This window comes from Anolis carolinensis, chromosome 4, assembly GCF_035594765.1.
Source record: "Anolis carolinensis isolate JA03-04 chromosome 4, rAnoCar3.1.pri, whole genome shotgun sequence".
NCBI lineage: Eukaryota > Metazoa > Chordata > Lepidosauria > Squamata > Dactyloidae > Anolis > Anolis carolinensis.
This window is the reverse complement of record NC_085844.1, coordinates 215,002,530-215,025,237: the sequence shown is the minus strand read 5'-3', so window position 1 is coordinate 215,025,237 and position 22,708 is coordinate 215,002,530. Positions and strand designations below refer to the sequence as shown.

Below are 22,708 nucleotides of genomic sequence, written 5' to 3'. Positions count from 1 at the left end.
CGCAATTTGTGTCACGCTTTTGGAAACACTTCCATGAGTGTTTGGGGACTAAGTTAAACGTGTCTTCAGCTTTCCATCCGCAAACGGATGGACAGTCGGAACGGGTTAATGGGCTCTTAGAGCAGTATCTGCGTTGTTTTTGTTTAGATCAACCCACGGCTTGGGTAAAGTGGTTACCGGTGGCGGAATTTGCTTACAACAATGCGGTGCACACGTCTAGTCAGCATACGCCATTTGAGCTAACTTATGGTTTTCACCCACGGGGAGGTGTGGCGCCGTCGACCAATGTGGTCTCTTCGGACCCTGTGTACCGCTCTTCGGAAATGGCTGCATTGCATGATGTTGCCCGTCGCTTACTGTTGGAAGCTAAGGCAACGCAAAAGACTCAGGCTGACCGCCACAGGCAGGCAGGGGAGGAGTTGGAAGAAGGGGATTTGGTGTGGTTATCTTCCAAACATATTAAACAGGCTGGGGGAAAGTTTGCGCCTCGGTATTTGGGTCCCTTTCCTATCGTTAAAAAGATTTCTTCTGTTGCGTTTCGTTTGCGTTTACCGTCTAGTTTAAAGGTCCATCCAGTCTTTCATCGTTCGCTGTTGAAACTTGATACCTCTAGTCGTCGTGGTGCTATAGCGGAAGGTATCACTGCCACTTCTCCGCCATCGGGGGAGGAGGCCTTTGTGAGAGGGGATAGTGTTATGATTGAGCCTCATGGCTCTGTTACTGACAGACGTGGGCGTAAGACTCCTCGAGAGTCAGATACTCTCGAGGAGCGAGAGAGAAAAAGACTGCGAGACATATTTGCAGCACCATCTGACGAGGAGTCTTTCGAAGGGTTTACGGAGAGAATGGAGGAGGGGCTGGTTAGCTCAGAGGAGGATGAGATGGATTGGACTCGGGTAAGGGAGGAAGTGGGTGCCACTGGCCATGATGGGACAGAAGATGAATGGGGACCTTCAGGATTAGACCCATGGTTTAGCTGGAGGGATGGGACGGGATCCACAGCTGGAGATGCTGTTGGGCGTAGTCAGAGGTGTTCCAGCTCTGACGAGGAAAGTGATGAGGAAACGCCCGGGTTAAGGAGGACAGCTGACAGTGATGAAGATTTGTAACTGGCATAAAATGGGGCTTGGGAGCAATTGCAAATTGCGTTGGGCAAGGTAATCTGGGCAAACGCTTGGGATCCGTGTGTGTGTGGGACGCTTCCCTGAAGACTTGTGTGCTTTCCTGTGCTGTGACGTAAGTTGATTGGAATCCAGGGTCAGACGGCGGGAGGGATTGTGTGGGCATTTGTTTGTGCAAACCTGTGCTTACTCTTATTAGCTTGACCTTCCGTCGTCTTCTTGACGGACGCCATCTCCTGCTTTGAGAACTCGGACTGAACTGACCACGGCTTGTCTTCCCCCCTTCTTGGACTTGGAAAAACTACAAACGTCTGCTTCTGGCTTTGATCTACGGAACGGAACTGGTCTACTCAACTGCTACAATCCTTGGCTGATTTACTCGTGTTGGAGATCCTGTCTGCTGTGTGTGTGGGGGAGCGACGCAAGTTACTCTAAGCACAGTGTTGGCAGCAGAGAGGAATCTGCTGCCAATTAGTTGCATTCTTTGTATCTTTTGTTCCTTGGCTTTCGTTTCGTTTATACCCAGGCTGAAGCAAGCAGTTTGTTTTTACCCGGATTAAACTCCGGTTTAATCCGGTTTATCTTTTGAACATTTACTTTTGCCCCTTTTTGCTCCTAAAGGCAAAAACTGCCTGGCCCTTGTGTTTTACGGGCATTTTTGAGTTCTGTAATCTAATAAACTCTGTTACTTTGAATCTTGTGGCGTTCTGTCCTTGACACTTTGCATGTATCAAAATTACAAACATCATTGCATGTCCCAAGGAATTCTCCAAGAATATTATATACATATAATATATATTATTATATAATATATATATGGAGCCCCAGTGGCAAACCCCGGAGCACTGTTAACCTTCCCACCGGAGCGGTACCTATTGACCTACTCACATTGGCATGTTTTCGAACTGCTAGGTTGGCAGGAGCTGGAACTAACAGCAGCCGCTCATGCCGCTCCCGGGGTTTGAACCTGGGACCTTTTGGTCTCCAGCTCAGTGCTTTAACGCACTTCACCACCGGGGCAAATTATACTCACACTTTAATAACAGTCCTCTAATATGATTCAAATATGTGCTTAAAGGAGGTGCTGATAATTTGTGGGTTTCCAGATGTTGTGAGTGTAGAACTCTCATTAGACTTGCCCATATATTTATGGGAGACCTATTTGGAGGCCAAGACGTTGCTTACCTAGGCTGAATGGAAAGTGAGAAATAATCCTTAAAATGCTATGGCTTTTTTTAAAAGGCACTCTCTTGTTTTTCTGGCCTTTGCTGATGGTGTAGACAACATATTGCAATGAGAAGAGCAATTATTTAAACTATTAGGAATCACTTACCTAGGAGACGCCACCAGATTCTTTGTTTGTTATACTGAAAATCTCAATTTGGAAGCTCAAAAAGAGAGGGGGGGGGAGAGAACCTAGCACTACATAAGCCTCTAAAACATGAACTCTTTGATTAGAAAAGCTTTCCACAGCTGTACAGAAGGAAGGTATTTGAAAAGGAATACTGTAGGAGGTTTCCGATTCTGGCCAGCAGAAAAATCATGGCCCACTGCCCTCTAGTGGAGAAACACAGAAGGCAAAATATGCGATGGAGAGTAAACTGCTGTAAATTGCTATTGTTGTGTTTCTTCAAATAGTTTCCAAATTAAGCTGACCCTAAGGGGCCCCTGGTGGCACAGTGTATTAATGTGCTGAGCTGCTGAACTTGCAGACCAAAAGGTCCCAGGTTCAAGTCCTGGGCGCGGAATGAGTGCCCGCTGTTAGCCCCAGCTCCTGCCAACCTAGCAGTTTGAAAACATGCAAATGTGAGTAGATCAATAGGTACCGCTCTGGCGGGAAGGTAACGGCGCTCCATGCAGTCATGCCGGCCACATGACCTGGAGATGTCTATGGACAACGCCGGCTCTTCGGCTTAGAAATGGAGACGAGCACCAACCCCCAGAGTCAGACATGACTGGACTTAACGTCAGGGGAAAACTTTACCTTTTAAGGTGAACTTGCAACTGGCTTTTCTTGGCAAAATTTGTTCAGGGAGGGTGTCACTGACTTCCTCAGGGAGCAAGAAAGTCCGCTTTGCCCAAAACCACCCAAAGAAATCCCCTGGAGAAGAAAGGTTTCAAACCTTGGTTTTCCAAATCCCTATTCTCAAACCATCACAGCACACTGATTCACAGCCTAAGTACCTAAAGGCACCAGATCACCAAAAGGCTGATTTTGGAAGCTACACTGTGTCAACCCTGACTAAGACTTGGGTGGAAAACCATGCTGTCAGCTGTATCTCAGAGACAAGAACTGGACAAACCACCTCTGAGTGAAATTCATGGGGTCACCATAAGTTGACAGGCAAGTTGAAGACATGTACATACACACACATTGGATAAATACAAGCATGGGGAGCTCCTCAAATTACTGTCTCCACCACATGCCACTCCTGGCCTTTATAAAAATTCCTGGGTGGAATAATTGTGGTGGCAGCTCTTTGGAACTTCCCCTCAAAGGAGCATAGCAGGAGCTTCACAGGAGCATGCAATCCCATCTTCAGAGAAAAATAGTGCCAAGGAGGGTATTGCGTAGGTGGGGCATTCATGCACATGCTTAAACTATCGAATTAATTGCTTTATATAGGCCCCATTTACACTGCCATATGATCCAGTTTCTGAATCCAATTTGCATTGAATTGGATTATATGGCAGTGTTGACTCATATAATCCAGTTCAAAGCAGATAATCTGGATTTATTAACTGGATTATATGGCAGTGTAGATTCACTTCAGTCATAGTCTCTTATAGTAGTATTTTCCTCATTTTTGAGAGCTGCCACCTACTGGATCCCAGAATAATTTGCAAAAGCAAACCACTGCATGGCAGGGAGCTTCATTTTGACCTTACCATCAATTTTTTTAAATGCCAAACATTGCCTTCTCCCCTTATATACCATTTTTCCCCTTTCGCCTTGTGACCAAAATGATAGAAGATGTGGAAGCCAAACCCTGGGTCTATTCCACCTGGAGAAAAAAAGGCAAAGAGGGGACATGATAGCCATGTTTAAATGTCTGAAAAGATGTCGTGTTGAGGAGAGGCAAACTTGATTTCTGCTGCACTGGAGATTAGGACATGAGGCAATGGATTCAAATGCAGGAAAAGAGATTTTATCTAAATATTAGGAAGAATTTCCTGATGGTAAGAGCTGTTCAGTATTTAAATATAGTGCCTCAAAGGACAGTGGAGTCTCCTTCTTTTGGAGCTTTAGAAGCAGAGGCTTAATGGCCATCTGTCAGGAGGGCTTTGATCATGTGTTCCTGCATGACAGAATGGGGTTGGACTGGGTGGCTCTTGTGGTTTCTACCAACCATACGAGTCTATGATTGTTTGGGACAGTGAATATTGACCTAAACTTGCAAAATTAGATGTTGAAAATTATTCATATTTTATATTTTTAACTTTTATATTTTCTCTGTTAACATTTCCTTGGTAATTTTACCTGTTCCCTTTCTTTAGACACCAAGCTGTATTTTTAAATAGTCGAATGAAATTTAAAGATGCCAGAAATCTTAAGGACTGAATTGAGATTTCATGGGAGGGGGCAGAATTCTTTTTGGGGGGCAATGATTTTATTGGACCCCAAAGCTGTACCCATTCACTATATGGTTGGCTGTTGCTACAAACAATTGACTTCCTGTGTAGCTAGTGATTTTACAGCTGACACTTCAACACAATGCTGAATCAAAATGAGCCTTTTGCTAAAACCACTGAAAATTATGATGGTGACATGACCTTTTGAATTCTTCATTATTCTGATATAAAATTGAACTGAATCATGATCATAGAAAAACCACAGCCCTAGTTTCGGTGCATTCTGCAAAGCTTGCTTGGAATAAGGTTGTTTGTGGTTAAGGACACCAGAGGGCAATATATAGCTATAGATCTGCTTTCTGTGCAGCCTTTTTTAAAGTGGATGTCCAAAAGTAAGCAATACAAACATGGATTAGCTTGTTTGTTAAGCACCACTTGTGACCTGATTTTTTCTATTTCTGGCTGACCATGTTTTATGTGGAATAATAGCTCATCTAGTTCCTTAGGTGACATAGGAATCTTCCAAGAAATAAAGTAGCAGTTTAGTGAATAGTGGCCTCTATACATGTTTGTGGTCTTCTAGCACACTGGAGCTGATACGCATGATGTTCAATACTTTGTGCACCACTAGTTTATTTCTTTTCCATGTGTTTCCTTGTTTACAACAAACAGATATCTTCGCTGCAGACAGAAGCTTCTTGCTTCTAAATACACATAGATTTGTAGTGTGATGCAAAATTGCAGCTTCCACTTGTGCCCAACAATTCAAATTATATGTTTGCCATGAGCAAAGGGAACATTTTAAAATGTATCTGCCCCAAGCAAGATGGTTCAGACGCACATTCCCATTTTGCTTTGTAAGTTATTTATATAGAATTACTCACCCTTTTCAACATCTTTTTCTTTTTATGGTTTCCCCCCCCCCCCCAATACTTTCAAGGTCACAGTTCAAGTTTTATTCACTACCTGTGCTTTTAAGGAGATTCAGTATAATGTAGTGGCTTGAGCATTGGGCTGTGACTCTTGAAACCAGGGTTCAAGTCCCCACTCACCATGGAAATGCACGGGGTGGCCTTGGGCAAGTTGCATTTTCTCAGGCTCAAAGGAAAGCAAGGATTATACCTACAGTAGGTTTACCTACTTACCTGACTTGAAGGTATACAGCAACAACTGGTCACGGTAAGATTCATTTCACAATGAAAGCCCAAGAATTGATGAATGGTTTGGATTATCTTCTTCCTCCTCATCCATTTTACCTTTTATATCCTGGCTTTAAGATTTTAAGTCAGCACATGGAGACTGTCTTTGTTTAAAAATAAGTCTTTGCTATGCCACTCTGGAAGCCTGTTCAGGGAAAATACTTCAAACAAAGGAATATTACTTTCACAACTAGGGTCTGGATCGCTCCATCTAAAATGCCCCTTTTCACTTCCAGCAGAGTATTAATCTTGGCATGGATTCCTTTTGATTAATTTGAGATATATTGGATTATGAGGGATCTGCCAAAAACATATCCTCTGGGTACAAAACTCAACACATTAACAAACTGAACCTGTAATTTGCATGCTGTATCAGCTCCCTCTCATCAAATGCACCTGGACATCAAAATAAAAGGCACTTTTTGCTGCAGTTACATTGACCCTATTTGCCATAAGCAGGGTCATCTCAGGAATTGTTCATTGTATCATTTTGTTGTTTGTTGTGAGTCTAAACAGCATTGCAATTGCTTTTTTCTTCAACATGCTGCATTAAAGCTCCATAGCTTTCCTAGACCCCATTCTCCGCATCAATGAATAGCAAGACAAGCTGGTGGGCCTAAAGGTTCCCTTTGTAGCCTTCCTCCAGTCTTGCTCCTTTTTCCGCTGTCCAGCCTGGCCCTATTCTCTTGGCTAGCCCTCCCTAAAACCCCCTTTGGATTATTTCTCCTTTGCTGTAGGCTTATCATACAGAGCTTTTTCAATTGTGTCGACTCTCCCCATTTGTTTTCATTGCGCTGAACTCAAAACAATCACCATAATCTCCATGGAAACAGATTTTGTGGCTTCTATGGAAACGGGAGTGAAGGGGAAATGGAAAGAGGCAAGGGAGAGCAGGGAATCCCTGCAGAGTTGTAGCATTTAAAATTGCTCTCCCTCCCACTGGGCAGGCAAGTCAGACTCAATTGGTGGGGCGGTGTCACCTACTACAAATAATCACTGTGGCCTGGCCCATTTATATGAGGATGCTGAAGACCAAGAAGACGCCTACCCATCCCCTCCTTTCTGCCTCCTCCCTGCATCTTTTTGTGTTGTTCTCTCCTACATGGGGTTTCCACATGCTGGCTGCTTGAATACTGGCTGAATGTCAGGACCAAATTGCAGATCTCTTTGTCAATATACTGCAGGGTACAGGTGTTATTCATAAATTGCTTTCTTGAACACACACCATAAAGGAATGTTCAGTACAAAGCTACAATCCTCATGCATGGCAAAATAGTAGAATGAACACATGCCATCAAGCAAAAGTACCATATTTTCTGACGTATAAGACTGAGCGTATAAGATGACCCCAACTTTTCCAGTTAAAATATAGTTTGGAATATACTCGCCGTATAAGACTATCCCTCTTCCAATGCACAGCAAATAAAAAGATTATCAGAGCTGTAGCGCAAACACACCTCTTTCACCCGTCTGACCCGCCCTTGTATTCTGTTATTGTACCTTCTTCTCTGCCTCTCAGATCTCGCACATGCGCGCCTGTGCCGCTTCACTGCAGTCCTCAGGAGCGAGATCTGAGAGGCAGAGAAGTACGGTAATAGCATACAAGGGCGGGCCAGATGGGTGAAAGAAGCATGTTTTTCTGGGAACAGCGCCATTCTATCTCTTTTTGCCATACCCCAGGCGTCCGGGCCACCTGCAGCTTGTTCCATCCTTCACTTACACCTTCCCGGTGAGGCGCCCCCTCACCTTGTCATCGGGACTGCGTTAAAGTCACTTCTTTCCACAAATCCTGGTGAGTGGATTTTCTTCTACCATGCTTGTACAGCGCCATCCTTGCTGCTTTCATACGGTTGTCGCATATGGCAGGGATGCAATTGCAACCATTGTTTAGCTCCCCCCACCATATGCGGCAACCACAGATTTTCCAGTCCAGCTCAAAAGTTTCAGCACCTGTCCTATAAGATGACACCCAGCGTATAAAACAACCCCCAACTTTTGAGAAGATTTTCCTAGGTTAAAATGTAGTCTTATATGCCAGACAATACAGTAAATATGCTTTCTGGATTTTTAGGGCAGGACAGAGACTAAACTTATGTCAGGACCAGAGCCAATTGAGGCCACTATCCCAGAACAAGTATGTAGTAACAACACAAAAACACATGTGATGGGCATATGATTATGATGTTCATCTGATAATCAAATGCACATTATAACAGATACAAATAAATATTGATCCAATGATAAATAAGCAAGACTTCTCTATGTAAGCAACACCACCTTTGGCAACCAATTGGCACTGAGGATCTTCAGATGTGTGGCTTTCTGGCACATTGAGATTAGTTTTTTTGTTCAAGGTCATACTTTTCAAGAGGATGGGCATATGATTATGATGTTCATCTGATAATCAAATGCACATTATAACAGATACAAATAAATATTGATCCAATGATAAATAAGCAAGACTTCTCTATGTAAGCAACACCACCTTTGGCAACCAATTGGCACTGAGGATCTTCAGATGTGTGGCTTTCTGGAACATTGAGATTAGTTTTTTTTGTTCAAGGTCATACTTTTCAATGGATAATTTACTAATTGACTCCATACAAGAGTCAGAAGGCTAGTGATATTCCCTATCTTGGTTTCATGCATGAGCTGATAAAACCCTTCAGTTTCTACGAAATCCTTTACAACAGTGGAAGATTAATTAACACTACAGACCTGTGGTTTAAAACAATAGTATGATGGCGGTAACTTCAAATGACAAAGTGGAGGCAGTATTTTTAATATATTTTTTAAAATGACTCTTTCAACAGATTTTAGATTCTCATTTTTTAATCTACAACAATTCAGTGTAAAAAATCCAAATACAATATACAAGTGTTTGAGAATTTGGAGTTAAAAACCAAAAACAAATCCAGTTTGGAGTCATTGTGGGGCTTTTACAATTAGTAGCATTTGTCTTTTCACATAGTGAGTTATCCCAAAGTAATTGACCAGACAAAACATTTCAGACAAATGACTTGAGGGGAAAAACAGCCCCCTCCCCACAAATCCTCTTGCCATTACAATGTAAGAGATGCTCCAATCCATTGTGAATATTTATAAATCTCCCTGACATGGGAAGGCTTTCACTGAGCATATGGTTGCTGTGTTCTCAGACTATCAAAGCAAAATTAGGGGAATGTGCAACCATTAGGGGGAACAATTCCGATGTCTGGAATACAAAGTTCAGGAATATGATCATGTATAGACTGCTTTCCAGTTTCTCCATGGCCCAAGAGATGGAATAAGTAGCATCAAGACACTGCGCCTTATTCCACTTTTCATGGAGAATCTGTGCTCAAAGCCATATGAAAGCCAAGAAAGGCACAAAGCAATAATTTGTTGGAAGCATCAAAAATATAGCAGCAGGTCTGGCTGCTGTTTAAAAAGAAAATGCTAGGATCATCTGCAGTCTATTCTTACAGCACAGACAACCCCATTGTTTCCTGAACAGTGTAATTAAATGTCTCCGATTTCCCCTCTTTTTAAAAAAGATTTGAAAGAGCAACCAGGAAATATTGGCACTATATCAGGGTGTGTATGTGCAAAGGCATACACACCAAATTTTGCATGTACACACTCTTCACACTTGATGGGGCATGCATGTATTTGGTACTCAGTTATGCACACACAGTCTACTTTTGTACTCATTTATTAGCCTTATCTGCTAACTCTGATTATGGGAACGTGGCTGTTCAGGGAGAAGTGAATGCCTGACTGCCTCCTACATGGAGAATATGGACAAAGGACCCTTGAACAGTGGTTCAAAACATAACAACACATCCCTTTGTGCATGGGAGATGTATAATAAATGCTTCCCCCTCAAGCGGTTCCACAGCACAAGATGTGACTAAATATAGATGAACGTCAAACAACCTAACTGTGAAATGTCATTACAGAGCTATATTACCAATGGTTACATTGGTCAATGGCCAGGATAAGAGGAAAAATAGAGAAGTAGCTAATAATGGTGGAGATGGAAGAAAAGGGAAGAACATACGGTCTTGACCAGAGGTTTCTTTGAAAAGGATGGGGAATATGAATGTCATTAGTTTTAGAGACAGCATTATCTCCATAATAATGGGGAAATGTATGACCGGATCTAAAAAGATCATGGAGGTGTGCACCCATCTGTGCAAAACTGTGCAGTTCTTCTGTATGTGATCACTATTCATGGAAGTGAAGAAGCAAAGTTACCAGCATCAGAACAGCAGTAATGAGATGAGGATCATGATGATGATGACGACGACAACGATAATTGTGACCCACCTTTCCCAACGGCTCGAGGTGAAAATAAAGAAAACAAGGAATACAAACAGAAAATCAGAACAAAGTGACTAGTATAGGCTGAGAGAAACATGGGAAGCAATATAGAATTATGGCAGTAAGGATGAAGCCAAGCCAATGGGAAAACACAGAAGTAAACAAAGACCAAATAATAAACACTTCCAAATGCATGGAAGAAGGTATCACATGAGGAAGTGAACAGGAGATGTTGTGAGATTATGACGTGAAGGACTACACATGACTGACCTGGGCATGATGAAGAATTGCAGATATGAAGAGTCATGTGGAGTGAACATAAGGAGTGGCTCAAGAAGAAAGAAAAGGAGAAATATGGGGATATGTGAGAAAGAAATGGGAATATTTTCAGAAAGAAAATAGATAAAAAGCAATGAGAAGATACAATGAAGGCTTGATATTAGAGAGCATGATGCCATGTGATCACCTTAGAGAGCATCACTGGATTGGATTGAAGATAATAGAAGATAAAGAAATATGAAGTGAGAAAACCACTTAGAACAGGAGGTCAAGCAAACATACATAATATGCAAAGTTCAGCAAAGAACAAAAGAAATAAGTAGGCTCAAGGAAGACATGAAAAAACATTTGAAGATGGGGCAACTCAACCTGCTCTCTGAACGTTCAAAGTAACCAAGGGAACCACAAAGTTCAAAAGGTGAAAATGACACACCAAAGCAAATAATATCACATGGGAACATTAGCCCAATGAGAACTGAATAGCACAAACTTTCATGAGGGCAGAAAAAGGAGAATGCAGGTCATGCTAGAAGTAGCAAGCTGATGGACACACCAAAAATATGTGGGCATTATTTAGCACCATACATGTAACACCAAGGATTTTAGTTGGAAATCAGGAAAATGTATCAATGTTCAAGAATGAAAATGCCCAAAAGACAGTACAAATGAAGAACAGCAAAAGATATGTGGGGAAAGGGTATCGGAATGACAAGGAGGTAATGACAAAGCACGGAAAGCAGTTGTTCCTGGCCCAGTTTGGGAGGATGTGAAGAAAGTGGTATATTAAAACTGGGTAAGTAAAATAGCCAACGCAAAGGTACATGTGGAATAAAAGTTTTATATATGAAGAGCTAGGATTCCAATGCCCAATAAATTATGTTTGAGAAATGTAACATGAGTCTGCTCCCACATGAAACCACAGAATTCCTTTTCTTCTGAGAATGATAGACTCCTTGCCCACATTTTGGCAGATGGGTATAACTCAAAATTTAGAAAGGAAGCATGATAAAGTGTGAGCACCTGTTGTCACTTGGTTCCCTGTGATTAAAAGAAAAAGGGTGGTTTCTCTATGAAAGCCCAACAGCTGTGAGCTCCAAGTACTACCAGCAGGAGGCAGAAAGTCTGGGGTACCATCACCTTGCAAGGGCTATATTAGGTATTATGCCAAATACGAGGGCTATCCAGAAAGTAGGCTACGTTTTGGATTTTTAAAAGGACAAAGTATAGTATAAATCATTTACTGCACCAGTAAATTCCCCGCTTGTGTCCTCAGCTCTTTCCCCTTCTCCCTTCCTGCAGCGTAGCCAAAACACTGCGCTGTCAGCCACGCCCCATTGTTGGAAACAGAGGAGAGAGGCGGCAAATTTACTGGTGCAGTACTTTTCAAACTCATTTATCTATAAGAAACTTGGCTAAATCTAAATGGGGATTACATGAGATTGTAGTTTTGGGATGTGTCTTTCAGCTGCATATGGTAAATGATTTATCCTATACTTTGTCCTTTTTAAAATCCAAAATGTAGCCTACTTTCTGGATAGCCTTCGTAACACAGGTATGTCAACAGGCTAAACGAATGGAGATATTCTGTAGGCTCCAACACTGAAGATCAGCAGGGAAAGACGGACCTATCAAATGGATCAATCCCTGAATCAATAAAAAGTGGATGCTTTGCCACACATTCTGCCAGAGGCTTGCTACTGCTCGCGTATATAGTATTAAAACTATGGTTTATCATCATGTGTGAACAGTCATCCATCTGCAGCATTTCATACTAGTTTGTCTTATCTTTCAGCACTTCATACATCCCCAAAACCAATTTGATTAGAATATAGTGGGGTGAGGGAAGACTGATGTCTGTAATGCTATATCAATATGTTTCATACTTGTGCGCTCCTTCTATACAGCTGTATAAAATTGACCTTATCTGCTTTGAATTTGATTATATGGCAGTGTAGGCTAAAATAATCCAGGTCAAATCAGATTAACGTGGATTTTCTGCTTTGATAACCTGAATTATCTGGCAGTGTAGAAGGGGCCTGAGAAGACCATCAGCTGGTTATAAAAGCAAGTTTTTTCTTACTGTTATCTTCATCCCTGAGATTTAGAGGGAAAGAATTCTAAACATGATTTCATTTAGCTGTTCATGGCCAATATCCTCTAATATTCATATATTCCATTAATTTATCTAATTCCCTTTCATATCTAAGTCAATAGCTAATCCACTATATTGAGGCAAAGAACTATTGTGTATTGAGTGTATTAAAGTTTCATTCTCAGGTGAGACATGTTTCAGACCCTTTCGAAAAGGTGATTAAGAAGGTGGCCAAGGTATAGTGGGAGAACTAGACCAGATCAGAAATAAACTGATTCTCTAGAATTTAAGAGGCAAAACAGCGCAGGTGGATCTTTGGTAAACAATCCCATGATCCCCTTCCTTATGACAAGTGTTGAATACAAACATGTGTAATTGTGCTGGTCTCAGCAGGGCCACTCAAAACATACATCACAGCTTCCCAGGCAAGATGTTTCAAATGCATGTTTCAATCCTTGCAAATATGCATCTAGAACCCCCACCCCGCCCCTGAGGAAAAGCAGGAAGCAGTGATGAGCTAGAAAGTATTTATTAAAATATTTATACCCCACCTTACATCAGGGGATGTCATCTGATACAAAAAGGACTAAGTATCTCTCATGTCCTTCCATGCTCAAAATTCCACCTTGTAGAGGTTCCTTTTTGTAAGAATAAACTCACTGTGGCTTTGTTACACATACCTTAGTTTGAAATGAGTACTTGGGACTCCTTATCACCAGCCCCTGCCCCCAGATATATGCCTGCCAGAATCATGATAAATAAGGAATGGATATTGGACAGGTTGACTTTGGCAGGAACTGAACAAACCATGTACAGAAGTTGTATGTATGGGATGTTGGATTTTACAGTACTCTCTTGTGTGATAAAAGTTGCAGTCTGAGAGCTGTATGGGATGCACAGGAATGGAGAAAGATTAGCACCTTCAGAGACAGGAGGCCTTCCTTATAGACTAGGGAAATAGAAAATAGGTCATGACTGACTTAGGGCCTTTTGTGTAGGTGGAAAGCTTAGCAGCTGAATTAGCTCATGTTGAAATTTGGTAGAACTATTTTTAATTTTGTTTCAAATCACCAGCCTTGTGGGGAAAATGCTCATCACATCCTAGTTTTTGTTCAGAGCATGATCTTCCAAAGCATTCTATGAAAAAGCTGTAGAATGCACACAGTCCACATCTCACGTCACAAAGCCCACTTGCTGCGCAGACTGAGACCCATCAGTGATTGGAGCATTGCTGGCAAAGAGGATGGTGCAGGATACCTTGTCAGAGGCACAGCATTGCTATGTGTTAATAACAAAATGTCCCATAAACTCCATTCTCAGAAATATCCAACATAAGTTATTTACAGAGTAAGACAAACTGTAAGAATATACAAATAATTAAAAGGCATTTGTAAACAATGAAAAACAAAACTCACACACAATCCAAAACATAGAAGACTCTTTAAAAAAAGTTCCCAATGAAAATGCTAAAAACCATCCCAAAAGGAAGTATTTACATCAAGAGTTAGCAAGCATGTTTATCCCCAATCCCTGCCCACCCTGTTTTTACAAGCTCATGCAAGAAATAGAAAGGGGCTGACCCAGAAAAGCTGTCCAGCCCTGAGCTGGGGAGCAATAAAAGCTGCCAGGATCTGTTTTGCATTCTGTTCTTCCATGAGAGCAAGCCCAGCCTCTACCTGGCTCTGTACATGGCAGACAACAGGAAGAGTATCTCTGTTTCCCTGGCAAAGTAAGGCGCTTGGTGGAGGCAGTACAGCCTAGTTGCTACAAACCACTTGTTTGCTAGTGGCAACTGAAACACTCATACAGTGGGTATTGATTAAGTACAAGGCCACAGGTGTGAAATTTGCACAGATTTGCTGGCCTGCCAAAACAAAACAGCTCAGTTACTTGAGGACAAGATGTAGAAATTCACTGGGATTAAAGCTAAACAGGCCACACTGAGTATCTTGTGAGTCTATTACCCTGAATGCTGAATCCCAATAACCCCATAGCAATCTTAGACTGTAGTTTGCCAATGTGCTTATTGCAGCTCCCTACTGTTTCCCATTGGTTGTACATTATTCTGATTTTGATTTCCAGCCCTTCAAGAATAGGCAGTTATTTCTCTTTAAATATGCTTGCCTGCAGGAGGAATAATGCCCAGGGTTCCTATTCTCTGCAATTGAATTACAGATGTGTAAGGCCTGTGGGCTTCTGCAATTGAATGCAATGAAAGTAACAAAGGAACTGACTCTTAACAGATTCCTAGAAATATGATGCTGTCATCTCTTGCTCTCCTCCATTAAACAAAACACGTTTATTTGGCATAACTACCCATATCCAGCAGAATTGAATTTACTGATGTTAATCAGAAGGCAATGGGCACGTTTTGTTCATAAGATTTTGCAGCTCCTACTTTGTTCAAATTAATTGAGCATATAGCCATAGACTGTCATAAAAGGACAGCAGCACTATACCTGCAATCCCATAATCTAGGCAGTATTTTTATCTCTGATACCTGCCTCCCTACCTTCAAATTTAGAGTTTCAGTATTTCAGGAAACTCCTCTGACAGAGATCAAGGATCTAAATTTAGATTGATTAGCCTACTTCTTGGTCTCAACATAGCCTCTGACTGCATAAAGAGAGAGAGAGAGATGTTTTCAATTAGCAATCTCAAGGCTTCATCTTAACCTTATGGCTAATACATTCTGAAGATTCCAAGGAAGAGGAGCAGGCTTGATAATCTGTTGTGAAGCTTTTGTTTTGTAGAACTGTTTCAAATGTCTAACAAAAGCTAGGCTGGGGGGGGGGGTGTTTCCCAGAAATCTCCCTTTAAAAATATCTGAAAGTCATTTGAGACTCATTTTGTAACCCCAGACCACTTTGACCCACCTCACAGAGCTGTGGTGAAAATGGGAGTGGGGAGGGCAACCATATATGCTGCTTTCAATTCACTGGAAGAAAGGCAAGATATAAATATACAGTAGAGTCTCACTTATCCAACGGTCTGGATTATCCAACGCATTTTTGTAGTCAATGTTTTCAATACATCATGATATTTTGGTGCTAAATTCGTAAATACAGTAATTACAACATAACATCACTGAGTATTGAACTACTTTTTCTGTCAAATTTGTTGTATAACAAATGATGTTTTGGTGCTTAATTTGTAAAATCATAACCTAATTTGATGTTTAATAGGCTTTTCCTTAATCCTTCCTTATTATCCAAGATATTCGCTTATCCAACATTCTGCTGGCCCGTTTATGTTGGATAAGTGAGACTCTACTGTACCTAATAACAACCAAGCTAAAGTAAGCAGAGTGAGAATATCTCGACCCAATTTGCTTGTCTTATTTTTAATTCAGGTCAGAGAATTCTAGGCTAGAAATGCTACAGGCATGAACTAAAATTTCTCCATGTCTTTTTCTATCTCCCTTCAGCTGCAACTCTATGCATGTTTTCTTACATAATTAAGCACGGGGGTAGATTATTTTTGAAGAAGTACAGTACATACAAAGCTGCAGGTCTTCCTAAATAATCTTGCTTGTGAGAAATGGCAAGACGACAAGAACAACAAACAATAATAATTCAAGTGTCTTGCCATTCTGTACCCCTGCCATGACCAGAAATAACATAATAAAATAACATAATATATTTGCAAAATAAGCAAATATATTTAGCACTATTCAAAATTCATGTTGTAAAGTTCATTTTAACTTGCTGAAGAATTTAGGTTTCTCTTTTAATTCTATGGTCTTTTCAACTGTAAGAATGTCACAAAGTTTTCAAGGAAAAAAATGACAGTTTTTTGTCCAGTTTTGGACATTTGAAGTTAAGAAAGATATTCACAAGCTGGAACATGTACAAAAGAGGGCAAAAAACATGATAAAAAGTCTCAAAATTAAATCCTCTGAAGAATGCCTTAGGGAGCTTAGTACGTTGAGCTTGAAGAAGACTGAGAGGAGAAGATAATGGTCAGCTTTAAATACCTGGAGAAATATTGTGGAGAAGACAACAGCTAGTCTTTAGTCTGGCTTGTGTTTTACCCAATGGTGAAAATATACACAACAGGCAGTGTATGTTGCTGATGTGAGCAAATGACTTCCCACTGTTCCCAGACAATCATTCCCTAAACTAAGGGTAGACAGTGTTTTCCTATAGCTCACATCATTCCTATTGGCTATGCTGGTTAGAACTAACAGAGCACAAGCTGCAACAGGCAAGCATGACATAAGAGAAACACTGTCCTGAAATGTGGAGCTGGTACACCAATCACCCAGGAACATGGAATGTTCAGTTCTAGTAAGATAACACCTCTTCTAACTATTCACTATCCTCCTGATATTTTTACTCCAGAGATACTAACTATGGTGGCTAGGAATTTTAAAAAGAGGCTTTGCAAAGCTCTGGACCTGTGCTTGTTGATGCTGCCATTTCCCCCTGAAAATAATCCTTTTTTATTCAGATACATGTTGGTCACTATGTTTCTGAGGTTCTCAGGTTTTTTTTAAAAAAACAAACAAACATATGTGACTCTCCTTAAGCATAGCTATGTTGTATAAGAGCCAGGGAGAAGTGGAAATGAGACTAGGTTCAGCAACATGAAGCAATTTGCATTTCTGCTCCATGACCTCACTAACTTCAACAGCACCCTGGCTTTTACAACAAAACAGCAAGTATTCCAAACTATGGAGATGACATTAGTGCCCTAAAAAGTGCCCTATTTATGCCTTTTGGTAACAATGGGAAGTTTAATGCAAGTTTGACAACACACTATTGCAAGTTGTTGAGAAGATAACACAGGTCATGCAAGCACGGCTGTTGCCTCCTGCAGCAGACTGATAGAAATTCTAGCACAATATAATGACCTTGTTTTATCAAGAGCTGACACTATAGCTGATATCACCCCCACAGGCCGATTCAGTGAGGCAGTATGTAAGCTCAGAGCAGAGAGGACACATCAGAGGAATGCTGTCCATGCAAACATGGTTACAGAAGAAAATCAGTCTATTTCCAGATGACTTGTACAGGACAGTCTATGGAGCCCATATCATGGTGATGCTTCCTTAGATTTGATAACACCCTCCCACCCCAATCTTTTCCCCCTCCCTCCCTATGTACAATAGTGTGAGTGCCTCACTGGGGAGTGGGAGATCATTGAGTAAAGCTATTCTTCTGGGGTTTCTAATGCTCCCTGGTGCAGCTCTTTCCCTCGGACCAAGGCAGGAAGGCAGGGCCAAGCAACATCATTGCACTCCCTGATGCCTCTACAATGCTTGTTAAAAAGGAGAGAGAGATGAATCTCCTCATACTGTAAAACACTCATTCACTCACACATATGCGCGCGCACACACCCAATGCCATGAAAACAGCACAGACCACTTCACTAGACTCTGGCAGCTCTTGGAGATCATGTTCCCATGGAAGGTGGGCAAAGGGACAGAAAGGTTTCCAGTGAAAAGAAACCACACCTCCACAACAAGACTCCCATTCTGTCCCCTGGCTACACAGCACAGCTTCTGTGTTGCAGCTATCCTTGCTGAGCTAAGATAAGACCAGAGCTGCTGCATGGTACTGCTCTGAGTATCTAAGAGCAGAGCCTCCCAGCTGGGATGGGCTCAGACGTAGCCAGTCCTTCAGGTGCTGGAGGGACTGGAAGCTCCAGGGCAGAGTTGCTCTTCCACCAGGACAGCGGTTAAATGCAACTTCTCACTCACTCGAGGACCCTGCTTTCTCTTCCATCCGACTGGCATCAGGTGGGTGTAACTTGCATTTGGAAGGGGAGTGGCGGACGGCAGATCGCGATGGCCGAGCAAAGCAGGAGGTCAGTGACTGGGAGCTGCAGTCACAGGCAATGTCCTGTAAAGATAGCAAGATGAATAGAGAATTTGTATTCTGATTATGTGATTATGTAGAGCGTCTTCATTGGTCCAGCTGCATCCTCCTGCCTTCCTGGGAGGATCCCTGCTGTTCATTATTAGCTGTTCATGTCAAAAAATACCAGTAATTGAAAACTGTTATATTGTTCTGGCTAAGAAAATAAACACTAAGATTTCTCCTCAGGAACAAACTCCTTGCATTGCCTTAAGGCACACTACTTACTCTTTTTCTTACCCTTGCCACAAATTCAAAACAAAATTATAGAAACAGCCAAACATGACAAAGAGCATTCAGTAATTATAGAGCATTCTGATCAAATAAAATGCACCACACAAACCAGTAACTACTATGGAGGCAATTTGAACTATGCTGGTATCATGTTCAACATTATTTTATGCTCTCAACATGACGTTTTAGTTTATAATTCATCAAGAAAATCTACAATCTTCCTGCAATTTTACTGCTATAGCTGCAAAAAGCAGCAGGAACAATTCCTGAACCCAATATTACTTTTTCTATTAATAACACACTGTAAGGTGCATAATTTCTATTTTCAATAACTCCTTTAGCCCTGCACAGCGAGAACAGGGGTTTTCTCATCTTCCCAGATTTGACTATCAAACATATCTGGATGTTCTTCTAAAAGCTACGGTAGGCAGCAGGCAGTGTGGAATCTTTAAACATTTTGGTCTCTGGCCCTTCAAACAGCCAGAGCACTTTAACTTTTGAAATTGTAAAAATTGTTTAATGCTTTTAGAATTTTCAAATTATTATTTTACTAATTTTAAATTATTTCAGTGGGCAGCGAACTGCCCAAAAGTCCTATGATATTAATAAAGGATATATAGGAAATCCCTGAGTTACAAACATCTAACTTACAAATGACTCATAGTTACAAACAGCGGTGAGACAACAGGTAGTGAGAAAAATCTATCCCTAGGAAAATTCACTCTTGAAAGAGGTATTGTGGGGAAAAGTTGTCTCAGCTGAAGCTTTATCACAAATCCTTGTTTCTACAACAAGCCAATTTTTTTCAAAATCCAATTCTCACAGGGACAGAAAGTGAAGTGAAATCTTCTGAACAGGGGCAGAGACAGCAAAACAATCCCCACAGTAGAGTTACCCCTTCCCTAGGCTATCCAAAGCTAAAAAATGTGGCTGGAATTACACTTAAAAAGTACCTATTCTGACTTATATACAAATTCAACTTAAGAAAAAACTTACAGAACCTATCTTGTTCAATACTTGGGAACTGCCTGTAGAACATAAATTTTCCACATTAAATACAGAAACACTGTGTTATGTTTTGACTCACAGAAAGACCTAATAGATGGTAAAAGAAAGTTAAAAACTGAGCATCATCTATTTCTAAGGGCTTGAAACAAGCCAGTATTACCTCATTGGCAATAGTAGGAGAGATGACGTCTGGCTCTTTTAAGGCTCTGTCCTTGCCACCTTGAATTGGAATGGACAGCTTTGGTTCCTCACTGCAGCTCTGCTTCAAGGGTTTTTTGTCAAGGAGCTTAGAGGTGCTTTCAAACTGCTGGAGCACAGCTGTGGAGGAATGATCTGGTTTCTTGCTGCTGTTTTCTACAATAACCAGGTCTTTCTTCTCGGGAATCAATGTGGGGCTTTGAGTTCTGCCACACACATTCCGGAAAAACTCTTGGACAATTCCATATTTAGGTGCCTCTGGCTTTGCTTTGCTTTCCTGACATCCTGGCTTCCAAATGGATTCAGTGCTCCCAGAATGTTCTACTACATTGAATAAGCTGGACAGGCCATCATTGATGTTGCTGAGAACTGGGCTGTCTCTAGTTGTGGTAGACCGAGCCCAGGCAGACCCATTTTGCTTACTTTGATGGAGGTTCCAAAGACTTCGGTCCTTGGAATTATCCAGCTTAGAAGATGATCTTCTTGAGAGTTTGGGGGAACCATATTTAGGGGAACAGCAAGGCCGTTCAATCCTAGAGTGGACTTTGTCTAAAGATGTCGAGATCTGCTTGCTACGCACAGACATAAGAGAAGAGCTTCTTGGGGACCAGCTCTTGCTGCTGTGGATGCTGCCTCTGGGCATGTCCGTCTGCAAACCAATGCTAACCATCTGGATAGTCTGTGTACCAACACTAGTTAATCCCACTGTCTGGCTAGAAGTGCTCTTAATCTTCCTCTCCAGAGAGCTGGAACGGATAGCTTGCCGGACACAGTTGGTGATCTCCTTCATGTCATCACTCATGTTGCCAGAGATTTCAAGGTCATGCAAGGATGGTGGAAATCTGGGGACAGGGGGCACCACTTTCTCACTCACAGTATCATTGTCCAGCAGCTCTCGACGCTGCTTAGAAAAATTGCAAAGCCACTGGCTGTATATGCTCTCTGAGCTATTTGACTCTTCCTTAGGCTTGGCCATTGTGAATAGGAAACCAGGCTCAACCATGATCTTCCCCTCTCTATTGTGGACCAAGGGTGGCTCCAGTCTGCGTACCACTGGGGGACTATAGTATATTCGGATTCCAGTCTTATCTGGGGCTGTATGGCTCCTCTGTATATGCTTCTGGGTCTGGTCCTGCAAAGAGAAGCTGCTTGTCCGAGTACAGTCACATGCTGAGACATCTATCTTCTTTGTGTTCAATGTCTCAGAGGAAGGTCGCTCACTATTCACATAGGCACAGTTTTGAGGCATGAGTCCTGTAGAGTCCTTTAATGTGTCAGGCAATGCCTGGGTAGCTGTAGGGCCCTTTTTGCTGCGAGCATTGTCAGGACTGGTTTTGCCAGGAAGGTAAGGAGAACACTCAAGCAAGCTTTCAAATTCAGACATTGAGGAAACTGACTTTGTCCTGGATGGAAAGAGAAGGTAGTGAGCATAGCACATACTAGTGAAGAAGGCTTATTTCTACTTCTTGGCTTTGGCCTTTTTAAGTAGAATTTTCCCCCTCTACTGGGTTATATATACTTTCCTGCTTGTCTGTATAGGCATTTTCAAACTCATCGGCTAAGATGCCTGAATCTTGAAGAATGTCAAAATGTACAGAGGATAAAGGGATGTATGGAATTTGTTGGATTGTTTCAGTAGTCCTTGAAGTTTTAATAAGCAAACCTTGTGTTTGCATATTCTGACACTATGGGTATACCTCAGTTAATATGTAGATGCATGCCAGGGCTTTGTTTCTTCAACAAAAAAATTGGTATTTGGTAAGAGAAAAGGAATATACATTTCTATAAAACAAAACAGATGTGCACTGCACACTTCTATACAGAGTGCACAGAATCCCAGTAATGTTAATGAATCTGTTTATATGGAGCAAGATTACATGGAATACAAGAGTGCAACATTTTTATGGGGTACAACATCCCAAAGCCTCAGTCCCAGGCCTCCACAAACTGCTGTGGAATTCCAAAGGAGAATTTGTGTCTCCAATACACACAAATATGTTTAAGAAAACATTTCAATTTGCAGTTTATTAGGTACTCATTTGTTCAGTGTCAGGTTGGATTAATCCGTTACCATTTTTAGAGCTGTCCTAAATATCAATTACATGGGACACAATGAAGACTACTGGTTAAATTAAATAATTGATGCTTGAAGGGCAATAGTGCTAAAAAGAAAACATGTTTCCATATTTAACAAATAGGATGAAAATTACAGTCCCTGTAGCAACATCTGTCTAAGGAATACAGGTAGCCTACACTTTAGTATGCTACTGTATAGCTCAGTCAATTTGAGTAAGAAAATCATTATATGATACTTGTCGATATGATGGTGGACTTGTAGTCACTGGAGACTGAGGTTTGGATGAAAAGCCATATAATTTGATACACTTGGGAACAATCCACTATCTTCTCATATGTACCTATGGTCATCTATGGAAACCTTCTTCAAGTGTCCTCTCATTCTAGGATTCATGAAAATGGCAACAACAGAAAGGGCTTCTTCAGCCATAGCCTAATAATTCTAGAATGCTTAACTAAGAGAAAACTACATGTATTTTCATTATTCAAAATTTATCCAGCTGTTCCCTACATTGACATGTGATCCTTCCACCCAATGATTCTGTATCCATATTTTATGCTTTGTCAGTATATTTCTTGTGATTATGTGTTTCATTCTATTTAATTCTTTTAAATTGTCTAGAGAAATCTATTTTATGAGGTAAATAGGTAAGTAAGTGCTGAATATTTCAGCCAGTTCTCTGAAAATTCTCTGTGATTTCAGGTACACTTGATATGTGAACAGAAGAAGCCACTGCTGTGACCTCCGAGGGCCTGGGTGTA

General features: G+C 41.3%; 2 protein-coding genes across 3 annotated transcripts in view; both read right to left on the bottom strand.

Moving 5' to 3' along the window:
- Nucleotides 1–2,566, bottom strand: part of acss2 (acyl-CoA synthetase short chain family member 2) — an 82,113-nt gene extending 79,547 nt beyond the window's left edge. Inside the window, exon 1 of the mRNA XM_008109973.3 lies at nt 2,455–2,566. The gene's annotated coding sequence lies outside the window, so the exon portion shown is untranslated. The remainder of the gene's footprint in view (nt 1–2,454) is intronic.
- Nucleotides 2,567–13,082: 10,516 nt separating this feature from the next.
- mtcl2 (microtubule crosslinking factor 2) overlaps nt 13,083–22,708 on the bottom strand; it is a 107,985-nt gene continuing 98,359 nt past the window's right edge. For both annotated transcript variants that reach the window (XM_062978782.1, XM_062978783.1), the window contains exons 14-15: nt 19,833–21,273; nt 13,083–18,415 (exon numbers count right to left, since the gene is read on the bottom strand). In XM_062978782.1, the coding sequence (XP_062834852.1) occupies nt 18,266–18,415; nt 19,833–21,273 (1,591 nt within the window). In that variant the 3' untranslated portion in view covers nt 13,083–18,265. The remainder of the gene's footprint in view (nt 18,416–19,832; nt 21,274–22,708) is intronic.